At 37.6% G+C, this 17,034-nt stretch overlaps 1 protein-coding gene across 1 annotated transcript in view; it reads left to right on the top strand.

The window, feature by feature from the left end:
• The window catches only part of LOC104392216 (pituitary tumor-transforming gene 1 protein-interacting protein-like), a 23,232-nt gene extending 11,734 nt beyond the window's left edge, over positions 1-11,498 (top strand). Inside the window, 4 exon segments of the mRNA XM_010001585.1 lie at positions 1,964-2,036; positions 2,786-2,880; positions 8,664-8,710; positions 11,461-11,498. Of these exon segments, the coding sequence (XP_009999887.1) occupies positions 1,964-2,036; positions 2,786-2,880; positions 8,664-8,710; positions 11,461-11,498 (253 nt within the window).
• Positions 11,499-17,034: the final 5,536 nt, after the last annotated feature.

Consider the following 17,034-nt stretch of genomic DNA (forward strand, 5'->3'; position numbering starts at 1 on the left):
ACTCCTTTTCCACAAAATAAACTTTTTTTAATGAATTGGAAGAAGAAGAATTAGTAGAAATGTAGTATTACATCTGCTTTACTGACCTCTTAGATGTATCATCTCAGATGTCATGTAACCTTGTTTTGCAGGAGTGTCAGTATTCCTTCTGGGAGTTTTAAGCTGTGAGATTTCAGTGATTAAGAAGCCAGCACTTATGTTTTCCTTGGATGCAGAGAAGACTTGCATGTTGCATGAGCCCCTACATCAGTACATAGCTGATACACCTGAGTCCATCCATACCACAGGAATCCTAGGACTTTTGGTGCATTGTTTCAGTTTCTTATTTTTATTTAATGTTTGGACTATAAGCATCTGGTTCCATACACTTGAGAGATAGGTTCTCCTGAACTACTTCAGTTTAACAACCACTTTTTTATTTTTGTAATTTCAGACTTTCTGAATTTTGAAGAAAAACTCAGTTCTTTCTAGAAGTTAAAATATATTTGATGCCTTTTTAATTATAGGGAAGAAATGTATTTTCTGAATCCTACACTAGCATTTATTTGATGGGTTTGTATTTTGTAACACCAATGTTAAGTGAGATTACTACATAGTTGTAAGACACTGAAATCTCCAATAAAGTAATTTGAGTAGAGTGCCCAAGAATGGGAGGTGCTAATCCACCTGGATGTGCTAATGCCAAGAATTTATTAGTTTTACAAGAGGGTTTAACATTGTTTTCCTGTAAAGGTGACCTGTTGCATCTGTTTCCTGCTGCTAAACTACCCTAAGAATTTTCTGATTCTTTATGTGGAAACAAAAAAGGAGGAACTAGAAAATTTGTATGTGAAATGTTACGTGGATTCTGAATTACTGGATTGTATACGAGTTACAAAGATATTTGAAGAGACATGTGGCCTGATTTAGCATATAGAAAAACTGAGTTCACAGGCACCAGAACTGGAAATCTCAATTTTTCTATTAAAACATTGGATGTGCTATAATTAACCACTGGATGTCACTCTTGCTTAACTTGTATGTTGGTTGCTGCAGATGTATGGTACTACAACTGTTAATTTCTCTTTTAACAGGTGTGTTAGTATTGCACACATTCATACCAAACATCTTCAGATAGTGCATTCAGTTTTGAAAAATGATTAGCACCTGGGGAAGTATGGCAGGTGTCTAGGTTTCAGGCTACATGAATCCTGAAAAATTGTCATGAATTCTGTCAGAAAAAATAAGAAATTAATAAATATTGTTTAGCATTTGCTTTAGAGTTCTGCAATTCTTACATGGTTTATCTAACAGTTAAGTGAAGCTGAGCCTTCTCCAAAGCAGATCACGAAGCTTAAGTGCCTGCATTCTTAGAGAATATCTGCACATGCACAGCTCAGATGTACCGTGTAGGCTCAGCATTTCCCAGAATCGCACAACTGATGCACTCAGGTAAATCTTTGCACATTCCAGAACAAGGAAGGCAGCTGCCATAGCAGTTAATGTAGACCTCTTTCCTGGGGGCAGCTTGAGATTGGATAGTGATGGTTGTTGGAAAGATAAATTGTTCTGGCATCAAAGGCTTATGAACCATTAATCTTCTTCCAGGGGGCAACAATGGATGTAACGGTGCATGTTCAGTATACTTACTCTAAAATGGGGTATGAGACATAGGGAAAATGACAAGCAGGAACAGTATTCTGGAACAGTCTGCCACCTGTTCCTAGGAGCCTTTAAATCGTACTATGAAGTCTGAAGGGCACGTTACTACAGTGAGTGAAGTATTTGGGTAATATAAAAGGATAATTCTACAAATTTGTCAGTTACACTAATTCAGCAATGAAATTTTACATGACTGTGGAGAAGTATCTCAAGTCAGACTATATATCCTTTTTAAAAATAAGTTGAATGACTAAATGGTGATTGCCCAGCAGTGAAATTGTTTTCCTCCTCTTATGTTTACTGTCTCTCTTTATTTTTCTAGTAGACCAGATGAAGAAGAAGAACAGCTAGCTAGAAAGAGAGAGGAACGAAAACTACAGTCTCTTCAGAGGTAAGTCTTGACAGCTTGATATATAGCTATACACTTCCTGGTGATACAGGAGTTTTCTGCCCCTCTAAGGAATACATGGAGTGCTAAACAAGGAGGCATTGTGGAGTTAGACATGACAATGTCAAGTTTTTACAAAATGGGGCTTATTGTGAGATTTGCAAACTGATTAGGAGCCTGTATTTCCATAAGTGAACAGAGTGATGCTCGCTGTGGCAGGTATTAGGAGTGCTCTGTGCCAGTGAACAGCAAACAGGAGGGATGTGTTTGAAGTCTTGTCTCTCCTGGACTGATGCCTGCCTGTGGTGTGCATTAATGCCGAAGTGAGTCTGGGGTTCAGAGGTGAAATACAGTTTTTGTATTCATTTGGTAAGTATTTATTTTTCTTTTAAAATCTGCCTGGGAAAGCAAAGGAGTTGATAGCAAGACAGCTACTAGAAATTTTGCTCGTGAATTGGAAAACTTTGGCTCAGATCTCATTTCAGACTTAAATCTGTATCTCCATCCTTCTTATTAAAGCTGTAGCACAGTGCAGAAAGAAGTGCAAGAGTCAGCAGTCTCAGTGAGAACAGCATTCCTTCAGATGCAGGTTTTAAACTTAGTTATCCAGTGACTCTTCATGGTTTACATATTATTCTTTAGATAAACAATTTTTCTAGGTAGGACCTTAATACCTGGTACAAGCCTGATGTGCCTTTTGAATCAGAACTTCCTTTAATGATCTTTGCTTTGGAGGTGCAAATGGATGAGCTTCAGCAAGACGAGAAGAGTCATAACCAAATTAATGTTAGGCTTGGAGCTGTTGGGTGTGAGTTTGAATCCCCACAGAATGCCAAGGAAGTTGATCTTAGGTTTGTCACTTCCTGGTTATGCTCTCTAAATATTTGGTTGCCAGTTAACAGGTGGGCACCTTCACTGCCTTGCTCACGTCTCCCTTTTTGTTGTGAGCTTAGATGGGTTGTTAATACGAGGAGAAGCTGTAGAGGGAGCAAGGCATGCTTCCAACTGAGACCCCATGTGGAACTTTTGCATGAAGACATTGTTTCTCTATTAAAAATGTGCATAAGATGACAAGGCAGGTCGGTGAATGTTCTCAGTTTGTTCAAATGTATATTTCTGTAGCTGAGCTAAAATTACTGTTTTGAAAGTGTATATTAAGTGTAATGACACCACTAGTTTAGCCCTTTAGTTTGTGTGTAAGGGCATGCTACTTATGATGTAACTGTGAGCTGCTGATGCAAAGAGTGTTCTTTCCTTTCATGCCCAAGACACAACATTCCTTAGCTATATGCTGTGCCAAATTTGTCTTTCAGAAAGCTATTCACATTTCTGTGGGGACTTCCAGGTTTTTATTCTGTTGAGTGCATTCAGTGAACAGTCTCAGCTTCTGTGTAAGATTGGTGGGATCCATAGGATGCAAAGACAGTGTGAATCTATATGGGAGGAAAGCAAAGAGAGTGTTTACTTGGGGACAGAGTAGAAAGTACTTTCTCTTTCACCATTGAAGGTAGTGTCAAACTTACCTAAGAACAGAGTGGATGCAAATTTGTTTTCATAAACTTGATTTGTGAGCTGAAAGCGTCATACTTGAATGTGCACAGAAGGATAAGAAATAGGTAGCCATTTCAGGAAGTATGTTCATGTTTTATATCACAGAGTTTCTCAGATAAATGATGTTGAAGACTTGGAAGTGATCAGAAAAAAAGTAAATTTTCTACCTGTTAATCCACTTGCAGCTGGACAGAGCACAATAGGGAGAGTCCTAACATGAACATGTTGTTTTTCTTGTGATGCTTTATTCATTTCTGAGGACAAGGGATCCTGTGAGGAATATCAAAATCTTGTTGAATGCCAAAACCATATGCTTTGTTATAGTGAAATGTATATCACTTGTATTATGCTACATTGTTCAGATAAATAATATTTACCTATACATATTGTAAAGCGAAGGCCCATGACCATGCCCTGCGTAGGGGATGATTGTGCACCGTAACCTTTCTGCTGTGGTTTGTGTATCAGCTTTAAATTCTTGGTACAGTTAACCTGTCTGATACTTCTGGAGTGTAGGGTCTGCTGTGCCTAGGAACAGGCATTGCTGGGAGCGACTGCCAGAATGATTGCTGCAGCTTTAGACCAGCAACCCTTTTAACTTCTCAGGACTGTTCGAATTGCAGGAGTGAGCTTAGCAGCAGCCCTGGGGTATTTGCTGTTCTCTAAACTTGCATACCTGTTGTGTCTGTCACTGGGGCATCATGGGAAAACACAAGGAGCAGCTTGCTTCCAGCAACCAGAACACCTCACCCTACCTGCCACTTGCTTCCTCTAGTTCCTTAGGATGATGAATTGCTAGCAGCAGACTGTAGAACAGATTAATAGTCTCAACAAGCCATTTTTTGGTAGCAAACTGCAGAGGAAAACACTGTATCGTAACATGTGGTCTTTCCTTTCCACAACCTGCAAAGTTTTCACATAGTTTCTGAAAATAGCTACATAGATATTCAGACTAATAGCATAGCAGGAAAATAGGCACAGCATTGACCTTGTATCTGTGCTTTTTTTCTGACATCTTGCTTTGTTGTTGTTTTTTTCTGTGGGATACAGCTACTTCATATACAGCTGTTCAGATCAGTTGGCAGTGAAGAACAGGACTAGCTTGAGCTTTATTTAATAATGCCATTAGTGAAGAGTAATAACAAAGTAAGGAGGCTCAAGTTGCAAAGTGTGACTTTTGCAAGCTTCAAGATAATTGCAGCACTTAGTATTTTCTGGCTTTTCAGGTATGCAGTAAAAGTCTGCTTTGTAATTTTAAAATGTGTTTGCGTTAAAATTCAGTTTATTACAGATACGTAGGAAGTGTCTTTTTGGAATAACTGGATATCTGTTAGAATTAAGAGTCAGGGTAATGACATTGGCCCTTGGTTTGTCTTCACGAGGATGAAGCTACTTGTCACTTCACTGAGAAGTTTGAAAATTACTGTAGAGTTTACACTTACAGTGAGGGGCAGGAGGAGAAGGAAACCTGGAGTTCAGTTTTTGACTATTACTGAAAGAACACAAGTATCTTATTGCGTAGCATTAGTCCTTTCTTTGACTTCATGTCATATCTAACATGAAAAATATTTTTTAAACATAGCATCAAGTAGTGAGTCTTTTTCTGTACATGTAATTAATTACAGCTGGAAATACATGATACATTTATGTTATATTTATGTAATTTATAAACTATGTTTTATATGTTAGAAGTTGATAAACTAATGAAAAGCACTGAGATCTTGAATGAAATAAACTGCCAAGTATAATTTAGTGTTGTGCTGGCAAGAGAGAAAAAGGAGGGGAGGCAGGGGAAGAGAGGATTGTAGTTAATTTATGAAGAACCAAGTATGGAAAATTATGATGTGAATTGTTAGTATTAGGAAAAACACTTTCTCAGCTTAAAGCAGTGGGGACAACTTGTGTGAAGAGCCAAGGATTAAGCATACAGAAGATGAAATAATAGCAATGGTATTAAGAAACAGAACCCACTTGGAAGACTGTAAAGTGATTTCAGTTGCCCAGAAAGCCAACTGTATCCTGGGCTGTATCAAAAGAAGCATGACCAGCAGATCAAGGGAGGTGATTCTCCCCCTCTACTCTGCTCTTGTGAGATGCCACCTGGAGTACTGTGTCCAGTTCTGGAGCCCCCAATACAGGATGGACGTAGAGCTCTTGAAGCAAGGCTAGGGAAGGGCAACAAAAACGATCAGAGGGCTGAAGCACCTCCCCTGGGAAGACAGGCTGAGAGAGTTGGGGTTGTTCAGCTTGGAGAGGAGAAGGCTCCAGGGAGACCTTATAGCGGCCTTCCAGTACCTGAAGGGGCCCTACAAGAAAGCTTGGGGGGGGACTTTTTACAAGGGCTTGTAGGGAGAGGATGAAGGGTAATGGTTTCAAGCAGGAAGAGAGTAGATGCAGGTTAGACCTCAGGAAGAAATTCTTTAGTGTGAGGATTGGTGAGACACTGGCACAGGTTATCCAGGGAGGTCATGGATGCCCCCTCCCTGTAAATGCTGAAGGCCAGGTTGGATGGGGCTTTGAGCAGCCTGGTTTAGTAGGAGGTGTCCCTGACTGCGGCCGATGGGTTGGAGCTAGATGATCTTCAAGGTCGCTTCCAACCCAAGCCATTCTATAATGTAAGATGTGAACAGTGCAGTAAGCCACTTCTGGGTGGCTGGTTCAGTGACTGCCTCCTCAGAATTGACAGATTCCTCTCAGTTGTTGTATACCTAAGCTTTATTTACTGTACACGTATTTGGTCATGAGTGATATGTTATAGTCATGACTGCCATAATTTGAATGTTTAAAAAAATATTGCTTATTTTACCTGTCAAACTTAATGTAATAATTTTTAGATGTTTGGTTTGTTTTGAATATCCTAGGGAAGTATCCTAAACGGTTTCTGAGGTTTAAAACTTATGTAGCCTGTTTTGTTTCTTTTTTCACCACCCACCCTTTTCTTACCCTTCTGACACAGATGCTTAGTGCTTTCTGTGTTCAGGGCAGATTCAAACTACTGAAGTACTGGGATTTTGGTGGAAAGTGCAGTGGTGAGTCTCCATTATTTCAGACAAGGTTTGCAAAACAGCAGGAAACATGCCATTAGTGCCAACAGTAAAAATCCTGCATTGAGGTCACAATCTCACATGAAAACTGGACAAAAATGAGTGGCTTCATACAGGAGAAGGCTGCTCTAAGCAGGATCTCTGTTTTCTTTCTAGCCTCATATAATGTCTTCCTCCTATGCAACACAGAAAGCAGGAATTTTGAGGTCAGCTAACCCTCAGTAGGTAAACTTGACTCCTTCCTGTTACCTTTCTCTCATTCCAGACTTTGCTCCTCTACATGAATTTAATTTCATCACCCTGGTTCCCCTCAGGAGAGCCTGTTCTGTGGTTTGGCCAGGTTCTTTGTTTTCTGTGCTACGTGGGCTTAACAGTGGAAAGGGAGATAAGGGTATCTCGCGGAAATAGTAGCAGAAGATTTTCAGACAGTTTGTCTTGTTGGATTTTCTCATTGTGATTTATGTTCATGCTCTCCAGAAGTGTAGTTGCAGGGAAAGGCCAGTTCAGCCCTTCAGCTCTGTAGGAAGCAGGATAATTGCTTCTGAGGATACACAGGACCTGATTAGCAGTAGGAGTTGTATGGAGGTGGAATATGCATAGGGCAGATGGGATCTTTGGTGAATTGAGCTGTCAGTGCTTAACAGCTTTCTGCTGAATATGTGCAAATTAGAATCAGGAGAAAGTCACAACTTGCCTAACTGGGTTGAATTTTCATAAGGGCAACAAACAGTGAATTTTTTCAATGTTAGAGGAACATGGTTGTGCCAAATTCAGCACCTTTAGTCAAAAAAAAAAATATAAATCCTGGATCATCCTAGTGAAACAGTTGTGGGAGCTTTGTTTTTAGTTTTTAAACTAAGCAAAACAGGTGATTCCTTTGAAATATAGGAAAATTATTGAGGAATGATAGGATGATTTCAATTTAAAATTCCTTAATTTTTTCCCCCTTTGGCAAAGGTGAGGAAAAAGTAATTGACTTGTCAATTGGTTTAGGTGAAAAATTAAAAGTTTGTCAATATTAGATACTATCTTTAAAACTGTCTTGTGGTTAGACAGCACAACTAGAGGCATCCAGTTTTTTGATAGCACAGTAGCAATTTATGCTCTGCATGGGTGCCATGCTGGATTTTAGAAAAAAGTAGTTTTCACTTATATTTGTTCTATTGCTTAAACAAAACACTAAGGCACATTTTATCCTTTTAAAATTATTATATCGAATTAGGATAAACAGTTGTGGGAGCTTTGTTTTTAGTTTTTAAACTAAGCAAAACAGGTGATTCCTTTGAAATATAGGAAAATTATTGAGGAATGATAGGATGATTTCAATTTAAAATTCCTTAATTTTTTCCCCCTTTGGCAAAGGTGAGGAAAAAGTAATTGACTTGTCAATTGGTTTAGGTGAAAAATTAAAAGTTTGTCAATATTAGATACTATCTTTAAAACTGTCTTGTGGTTAGACAGCACAACTAGAGGCATCCAGTTTTTTGATAGCACAGTAGCAATTTATGCTCTGCATGGGTGCCATGCTGGATTTTAGAAAAAAGTAGTTTTCACTTATATTTGTTCTATTGCTTAAACAAAACACTAAGGCACATTTTATCCTTTTAAAATTATTATATCGAATTAGGATTCTGAAGCACACTGTTTTCACAGCTAAGTTTTACAGTTATCCTCCCTGCTAGAAAGCATTATGGAATCTTCCAATATTGTGCCTTGCTTCTTGTGTGTAGATGAATACCTCTGTGTGTGTATGTGTACATGTATGTGGGTGCATTGCTTCTATATAGACAAAAGTATTTTATGATTGCAAGTGTATTTTACTTAGACGTTATTAGTGAGAAGTTATAGAGACTCTTACAGATAGATAAAGTGTATATAGAAAGAAAAGACAAAATTGATATGTGATTTGATTTTGTTGTTTTTGAAATTTGTAATTTAAATTTAAAATTTAAATTTAAAAATGCTGTTACCTTTCAGATGTAGTTATTAAACTGCTTACAGATCGAAACAGTCTGAATGTTCTTCTGTCTTTGTTGTAGGAAACATGAAAGAAAACTGAAGCATGATGAAATACGCAAGAAATATGGTATGTGATAATCTTAGTTTGACACTCAGTATCTAAATGGATTAGTTCTTCATAATTATTATTAAAATTCATAGCAGAAACAAACTGGTTTAAGAGCAGCAGAACTAATCAAGCCCAGTTGCCTACTGATGCATGTCTTCTGTTACACCTGATCACATCACTATGATGCTCCTGTTCTCTTCCTGCACTGACTCTTCCTCTGGGCAAGAGACAATGTGCGGGATGGAGTGTGTGCTTGGGGTGGGCATTTAACTATATTGTCTCTCCCTGAGTAAGAGTACTGATTTTGGGGTTGGTTTGTTGTTTCTCCAAAGTGATAAACCAATCTAGTTGAAAACAGCTAGTAGACTCATGGTTACTAAAGGAGCCCAGACTGACTAGTAGATAGCAAGCTTTTTAAATCAAACTTAAAAAGAATATGGAGAATGCAGTCTAAGGCAGAGTTTAAGGGTTTGTTTGTTTGTTTTTAAGTGGAGCTGTGGTCCATTAAGAGATGAGTGTTGCAAGACTGTAGGACCTGCTGTGTTGTGTAGAAGGATCTTATTATCTAGGCTTGTCAGTGCTTCCGCTTTTCATTTGATTTATTCATAGGGTTAATAGTACTGTGTATTCAGAGACAGATATGCTAAAACTATGCTGCGCTTTTTATTATGCAAATTGCACTAATGTCAGAGAAGGTGATTCTAGGTGTCTGAACAATCACTCAAAACTCAATTTTCATTCTCGTGTTAAACTGATTGGCAGAGTCTGGGAATGCCTTTATGAATCTGCAACCTGCCCTTTGGCTGATGCAGAAGTGATACAACTCTGTAGGGAATTCTCTGCCTGGGGAACATTAGCAAAAGTATGCTCCTTTGCTGGAAAGGAAAAATTCACTGTGAAGCTTAGGTTGCAGGAAGAAGAATGTTGTAGAAACAAGAAGTAATTTCTGTTATACATCAGTCATGAACTTCAGTCCTGTGGTATTTTATAGGATAATTGACCCTGTATCCCAATCATAATTCATTTTCAAGAGGTTTGTTTAAGTGGTTGACAACAATAGTCCAGATTTAACAAAATCCAAGCAGCATCATAAAACACACTTCTAATGTTTGTTTCTCCTCAGAAAAGACTCCAGAGTCAATCTCAACAAGTTTGGATCATTGGGGTCGATCTAGCAAAGGATTTAAGATCAGTGGCTGTGTCTCCAGAATAACATGCAGCACTCAGTACAGATATACCTGTAACTTTGCATATCCTTGAGGCAGTGCAGCCAAGAGGAGTGAAGAAGGTCCTGAGTAATAACAGTGAGTGTGTCAAAGTACTGCTTCGAGGTGAAGTGGTGTTTCAAAAAGCTGCATTCAGTTATATTCTGCTTGTGAAAGTAGCTCACTTGTCTCTGGATGGCCCTGTTTTTTAGTGAAGACACATGTCTCTGTTTCCAGTACTTTCAGACTTTCACATAATGCTTTTTTTCCATCTTCAGCTGTATAATTCAGTGCCTCTGGATTACATACACCAAATTCAACAAATCTTGTATGTAGCTATACTGTGCACACAGTTGTATGAGATCTAGTGTAATTTTGCCTCCACTTGAAGCATGTTGGTCTATTAATGACTTAATTAGAAACAAGATCATAAATTCATTGTGTTTATGGAAGGTGCACCTTCTTAAAGGGAGTCAGGCATATTCACTTCTTCATACAGTTTTGCTTTGCAATGCAGTATACCTGTAAAAGATGAAATCTAGGAAACTTAAATTTCAATAGCAAACTTCTATATAAAGTTGATTTATTGAGAGATTTGCTGTATTACATATGCAGATACTAATTTAAATTGTCTATTTAAGGATTATCATAGTTGATTTTTGTCCCAAAGAAAAATCTAACTCTTACATGAATAGTTGGCACAGGATCATCCTGAAAGGATGTATGTGTAACTAAGGAAAAATGAAAGACAAAATACATATGAATTCTGAAATGCCTGTATATGATTGCTGATGCATATAGTTCATATTCGACAACGTGCAGACAAATGATTGTCAAAATAATTCAGCAAGACATAATAGAATAAATATTGCTATAGTCTTGAATCTTCTTTGTTTTTCACTGTGTGGTAAATACATATGTTAGCATATTAAACATAAATCTAATAAAAATTGCTGCAAATAATTATGGAGACACTAGGTTATTTTACACACTGCAGAGAGGATTCTCAGTTAAGTAGGCATGGGTGAGTGGCAGAATGGCAATGACTTTGTTAACCTGACTGTAGATTAAGATGATCATGCCTGGAAATTCAGTTTTTGGTTGGCTTTAAGGGAATGCCTTTTCCAATTTCATCGACCAGCTTTCCTTACCCCATTTAAATGGTAATTACACATTTATAATGCATTGCAGGTGTCACTCTAGCCACAGTCCTTTGGGAGCATTGGAAGCTATAGAGAGCTTTAGCAACCAGGAATACGCACTTTGAATTGTTTCTTTGTTGCACAATTTGATACTATTTTTCATTTGCTCACATAAATGAATGCAATATGATTACACTAATTATATGTTGTCTCTTAGAAAATTTTAAAGTTCAGTTCAGAATACTCTGCAGCTTGTGTAGTATACAAAAGAAATACAATTTAATTGCTGCTGTATTTGCTGCTATTGTACATTCAGTATAGCATTAGTGAGAAGCTGCTTTATTTTGTACTTATTTCAGGATTTTGCCTGGTATTCAGAAGAATTCTTTTTCCTATTTTTTTAAAAATTATTGCCTTTCAGGATTTTGGGCATCTACACCACTTGCTCCAGTTCTGTAAAGGTTTTAATCAGCTAATTTAATTGCACGTAATACTATCTATTTTATGTGATATGTTGATTTTTCTGTTCAGTAGTTTCTCACAGTACATGTTCCTTCTGTTCAAAATAGATACTTTGTCTTGACCTTCTTTGGTGTTCTGAATGCAAAGCAGGGAAACTTTGTACTGCTATACACAAAGCTAATTTGTTTGTTGAGAATAGAGCTGTTAACCTGAGGGTTAAAAATAAAAAGGAAAAGTGTAATAAGGGGTGAAGACACACAGCAAACTAGTTCATATTTTGCAGCATATACAGTCTCTTGTAAGTGTTCCACTTGTTAATTCTATTTTTGGGCAGTGCTGATATGTGATAAGTCAGATCTCAACTGAGAAGCTGCACAGTATATTGTATAAATTAATATGTTGGGAAGAGGTATTAATTACTTACAATTGCTTTGTCATTTCATACATATTTGGAGACCTCACTACTTCATAAAAGCTAGTTAAATATATTTGACTACCTTTAAATGTTTGAGTGTTTCTTAAATACTATTAAGTAAGTCAAATATTAGCCTTAAAATGAGGGTAAATAGGAGTAAAATGTTAGAAGTCCTGTATGTATCCTGTGTGTCGATATTCAAGTTCAGCCATAATATGTAATGGATTTGATTGCAAAGAAGACTCCTGAAGCTGCAAACATCTAGCTTCTCTGAACCTCTGAGTGTGAATTACAGGTTGGGTAGCTGCTCTCATGTCAAACAGGAAACAGTCAAGAGAGACAACTTGCATTTGGTTCAGCTAAAGCTCATGTGCTGCCTTAAACCAGACATGCTATGCTATTAGCATAGGCTTGCAGCTCCTCTTTGAGTGTCATGACTAAGAGCAGCTGTGGCAGCTGACAGAAGCTTTTTGTCATGCTCCTTTTTTTTGTATGTCTCTAGATTGATCTTTGCCCACCTTTTGGAGCCTGATACAACTTCTTTAAGAACTGGTGCAAAGGATGAGTTGCTGCTCTCACTTCTCACTTAAATGTAATCTCATGATGTTCTTAGAACACTGAGGAGAAAACATATTTAAGCACTGGTGCAGATTTGAGAGCAAGGTCTATCAGATGTTGTAACCTCTGCAGTTATCCTCATTTGGAAGGAGGGCTTGCCATTTCTCTTGGAGTACCTTCTTTCCCAGGAGATGAATTTCTGTAGTCATGACCAATAATACACTGGATTGACCCATTGTTCCTAAGGCCTGTTTAGTTCTAGTACTGTATAACAAAATAAATCCTGATTGATCACAATTATATCTGTTCATTGCTGAACATGATAATTCAGTAAAATAACTGGGAATGGCATTTGCAGTAACAAGTAAAAATGACACTTGAAATATAAGGACTAGTTATCTGAAATGGCTTTTGGCTCAGTGTTTTGTGAAAAAGGGCAGGTAACATTTTATTTTCTTCTCTGTCATGATCCAGGAAATCATGGTGGTGTAAGTCAGGTTCCGACACCAGCTTTACTCACTTTGGGCGGCCTCCTGCAAGAGTTAGCAAAGCAACTGGACCAAGTTTTACATGGCTTGGGGCCAGACATACTATAATGGGAGTTCCCACAGATGTAGCTCCTTAAAATCACCTCAATGGCAGTTTATTAAGGGCTAACGAGGGTACAAACAGAAATGGGTGTCAACAGAAACTGCAACTTTTTGGTTTAATGCATGACAGGTAAGATTAGAATTTGAGAAGTAACTGTGTTCTTACAAGATTAAAAATGCAAAGTTTCAAGATCTCAAAATATTGTAGTTAATTCTCAACGATGCTGTCACCTAACTATATTCTTTCTGCACAAAAGCTGAAAATATGAAGTTTTTTTAAAGCAATTACAGAAAGGGATAGTACCTTTGATACAAAGGTACTATACTAGGTAAATAGACTGTTTCATGTTACTTGGCTGAAGCTTTGAAAATAAGACTGGCTTATCCATTCTTTGACAAGTAAGGGCCATTAGGTGTGAGGGCTGATTTTGATTTTAACTTTTTACAAATTGCTTGTCATCTTGTTAATTTGAGTAATTATTTTATTTTTTCATAGTTATTCCTAAATATTTGCTCTTCTCTGTCAGGTAGTTAGTTGCAGTTACTGATACAATAATCAGATTCGAACAGTTGTGCTTCTTGACTGACATCTTAAAATAACCTGGCAGTTCAAAAAGAGTGCAACAACTGTGACAAGGTAGACACAATTATAGTTTGCCTTCAGTTTCATGAGCTTTTAACTTTCAGATAGAACAATGAATGTTCAGTATCTGTGTGCAGGTGCATGTGGAAAAGACGAATGGTATGAAAAGGAGTGGGGGGAGTTCTCACAATATTTTCATCTTTCTCTTCTACTATTGTGAATTTGAACATTTGTGAATTGGAGTTGTTTGGCTTAGCTGTCGTTTCTCTCCATGCCCTAAACAAATGCACTAGAGAAGAGTCCAGGCTTGCCAGACATTATTACAAAAATCTTAGTAAAAATAGGGCAGCATTCCTTTTCTTTCACAATTAGTCAGCCTCTGGACTCTTATGGGACTCCTTTATTTTCAGCATGCACGTCTGCATAACCCAGATCTGGTGTGTGGTTTAAAGTCTTTTTGAAATAATTGCTGCATGGAACAGCGATTGCTCAACTAACCTTTACAGAAGCTGGTATACATATCCAGACACTCAGTATAATTGGATGGCTTTGCAATGCTGTGACAGTATTCTGAAAAAATAATTAGGAAACTTCATGATGGAAACACGCTGCAACCTGGATTAAGTGATGCTCTTATTCTGGTCCCGAGAGGTTTTAGTGCATATGGAAGTGATCTTCATTTGTTCTTTAGTTATTGTCCTGTTGCAGAAATACTGCAAGTGGCTGAATGTGATATATGGTTGTATCTAACTGAAGTAGAACTAAGTGAAAGTAGCAGCATCTTACATTTTTTAAGGATGATGATCTTATAATAACTTGGATTAATAAACTGGCCAGTCTGAATCCATTGTTTCTGAGCCACCTTTATAGATTTGTGCAGACTTGACTCTCACAAATGCTTTTTATAGGGTATATGTAAAAAATGTTTTTCTGTAAGAATTTTTCAGAGAGACATGTTCTCTCCCTACTAAATATTGAACTATACATGGTAATAGTCTGAGAAGTAAGACTAATAAGAAATAAGGAGTGCTAGCACTTTCAAGGTATTATACTTTGGAGTATTTAGGTAATAGAGCAACTATTGCAAGACAAGAATTGTCTTTTAGTTTTGCAATATAGAGCACCTGTTACCATGAGGTCCTTAACATAAATTTTTTGCAATACTGGTAAGAAAAAGATAAATGCAGCCCTGTTTTGTTTCACAGGTCTTCTCCAGGATTCTGATCATCCCTACAGCAGATTTGAGAATGAATAAAGCTGAGCACCTTCCACTATAGCTGCAACTCCAACTCCAGAATATGGAAAGACAGTATGTTTTCATTTGTCTTTTTTTTTTTCATAGTACTTTCTCTGCTGGTTGTAAAAATAGGAGTGGATAAAGACTTCATGAAATAAATATTTCTGTCTTCTACCTAGATAGAGCTACTTTTTTTAATACATGCTTTTTGTTTGAATGTTTGCTGATTTCTACAGTGGCATTTAAGTGTGAAGAACTATCTATACTCCTCTTAAAGTTATGTTTTGCTACTTGACATAGATGGCTAATAGTCACAACTGAGTGTTTGAATTCAGTCTTAACCACCACTTATACAGTTGCTCCCATGTTCCTAAATATTTTTCCCTACTGTATCTTTTAAATAAAAATAAAAAGCAACATGGAAGCACATCCTCACACAGCAGAGACAGCTAATGTTAATGTTGATGAGAAAATACACTGGGCACATTCATAAGTGGTACCACAATGTGAGAATTTTTTCCCTTTAGAAAAAGTTATTCAAGAGTTTGATGCCTAAGGGTTGAGAGAAAGGAGCATGTTTACCTTTGAGTAATTCAGCTCAGTCATAGAAATTTTCATGTGTACTTTGGATATATCACTGATGTGAAAAGAATTACTGTAGTTAGCAAAGTTGGAAGACGGTCATTCTTGAAGCATAGTCATGTGCCTAAATTTAACAAGAAATAACAGCCTGTGTGAATGCAGTCTCCTGTAAGCTTAATGTATAATTAACACAAAAAAAAAAAAAGCCAAAAAAGTTGCTAAGATTTTGCAATTTACCAGGGTTCACCCTGGCCAGCAGCTAAACACCACCCTGCTGGCTCACGCCCTCCCTGCAGTGGGATGAGGTAGAGAATGGGAGCAGCAGAGTGAACTCTTGGCTTGAGGTAACAATGGTTTAGTAAGTAGAAGAAAGGAGGGTACTGCCACATTCCAGCTCTGTCCCCTCTCCCTTCAGTTTTTGTTGCTGAGCATGATGCTGTATGGCCTGGAATATCACTTGGTCCATTCTGGCCAGTGGTGTCCCCTCCCAGCTTCTTGCCCACCCTTGGCCCACTTGCAGGAGTGGGCAGAGTGGGGAAAAACAAAACCTTGGTGCTGTGCAAGCAATGCTCAATAAAAACCAAAGCACTGGTGTGTTATCAGCACTGTTCTAGCCACAAATCCAAAGTGAAGCGTCATACGGGCTCCATCCCAGCCAGACCAGTACAGAAAGAAAGCAGTATTTTTGTAACCTTTAGTTGTTATTTTGGTATTTTTGTATGTGATTTGTCTTTTCATAGAGATGTTTAATTGAGCATTTTTACTAGCTTACCAGTATGACACAAGAAGCAAAGAGCTCTTCCCCCCACTTCCCTGTCTAATGCAAGTTCACATTTATTCTGTACAGTTTAAATAATCTCCTTTGCTATATATTATCAATTAAACAAATGTACAGTATTGAATGTTAATATTATTTTTTCAATGTTCCTCAAATAAACACTTTAACATCTGTAATTTGGTTCTGTTTAGTTATTTTGTTCTGTACAATTTTAAATCAGTTTAAAAGAAGTGATCATGTATGAGTGTTGGAGAAGGAAAGGATGCGTTTTTGCTTTGGCTGTTTTTGACAGAAGAATAAAACCTTAAGAGCACACAGGTGTGGTGGGAATTAAATCCTGCCCATGGGTAATGAGATGAATTGCTATTCCTTCCAGTGCCAAAGAGCCTGCCTCTACTTAGGCTTTAGTTACTGTCACCACTGATTTTGGTTCACTTTCCTTCTTCCACTGTTTTTATTTATGTAAACAGTTTCTCTGTATGCAGGGTCTTGGCATTTATGTAAAAATGTTTCCTGGTTCCTGAATCTGTATTGTAATTAGTGTTAATGGAATAATTGTCTAGTTCTCTTTTTCTCCACTGTTTTTCTTAACTTGTATTTAGCACTTTTTTAGTAGGCACTGTGCTTAATTTCCTATGTTTCATCTGTCAGCTATTGTCAGGTCTGAAGTATTATTCAAATGGCTGCCTTTGAAGAATGATGGTCTGTGATGAGTGAGTTGATAGTGTGGAAATAAAGCATGCTGATGGTTTTCCCAGGAGATAGCTTTTGCAAAAATGATGAAGGTCTG

Source organism: Chaetura pelagica, unplaced genomic scaffold (assembly GCF_000747805.2).
Source record: "Chaetura pelagica isolate M959 unplaced genomic scaffold, ChaPel_1.0 scaffold127, whole genome shotgun sequence".
NCBI classification, from domain to species: domain Eukaryota; kingdom Metazoa; phylum Chordata; class Aves; order Apodiformes; family Apodidae; genus Chaetura; species Chaetura pelagica.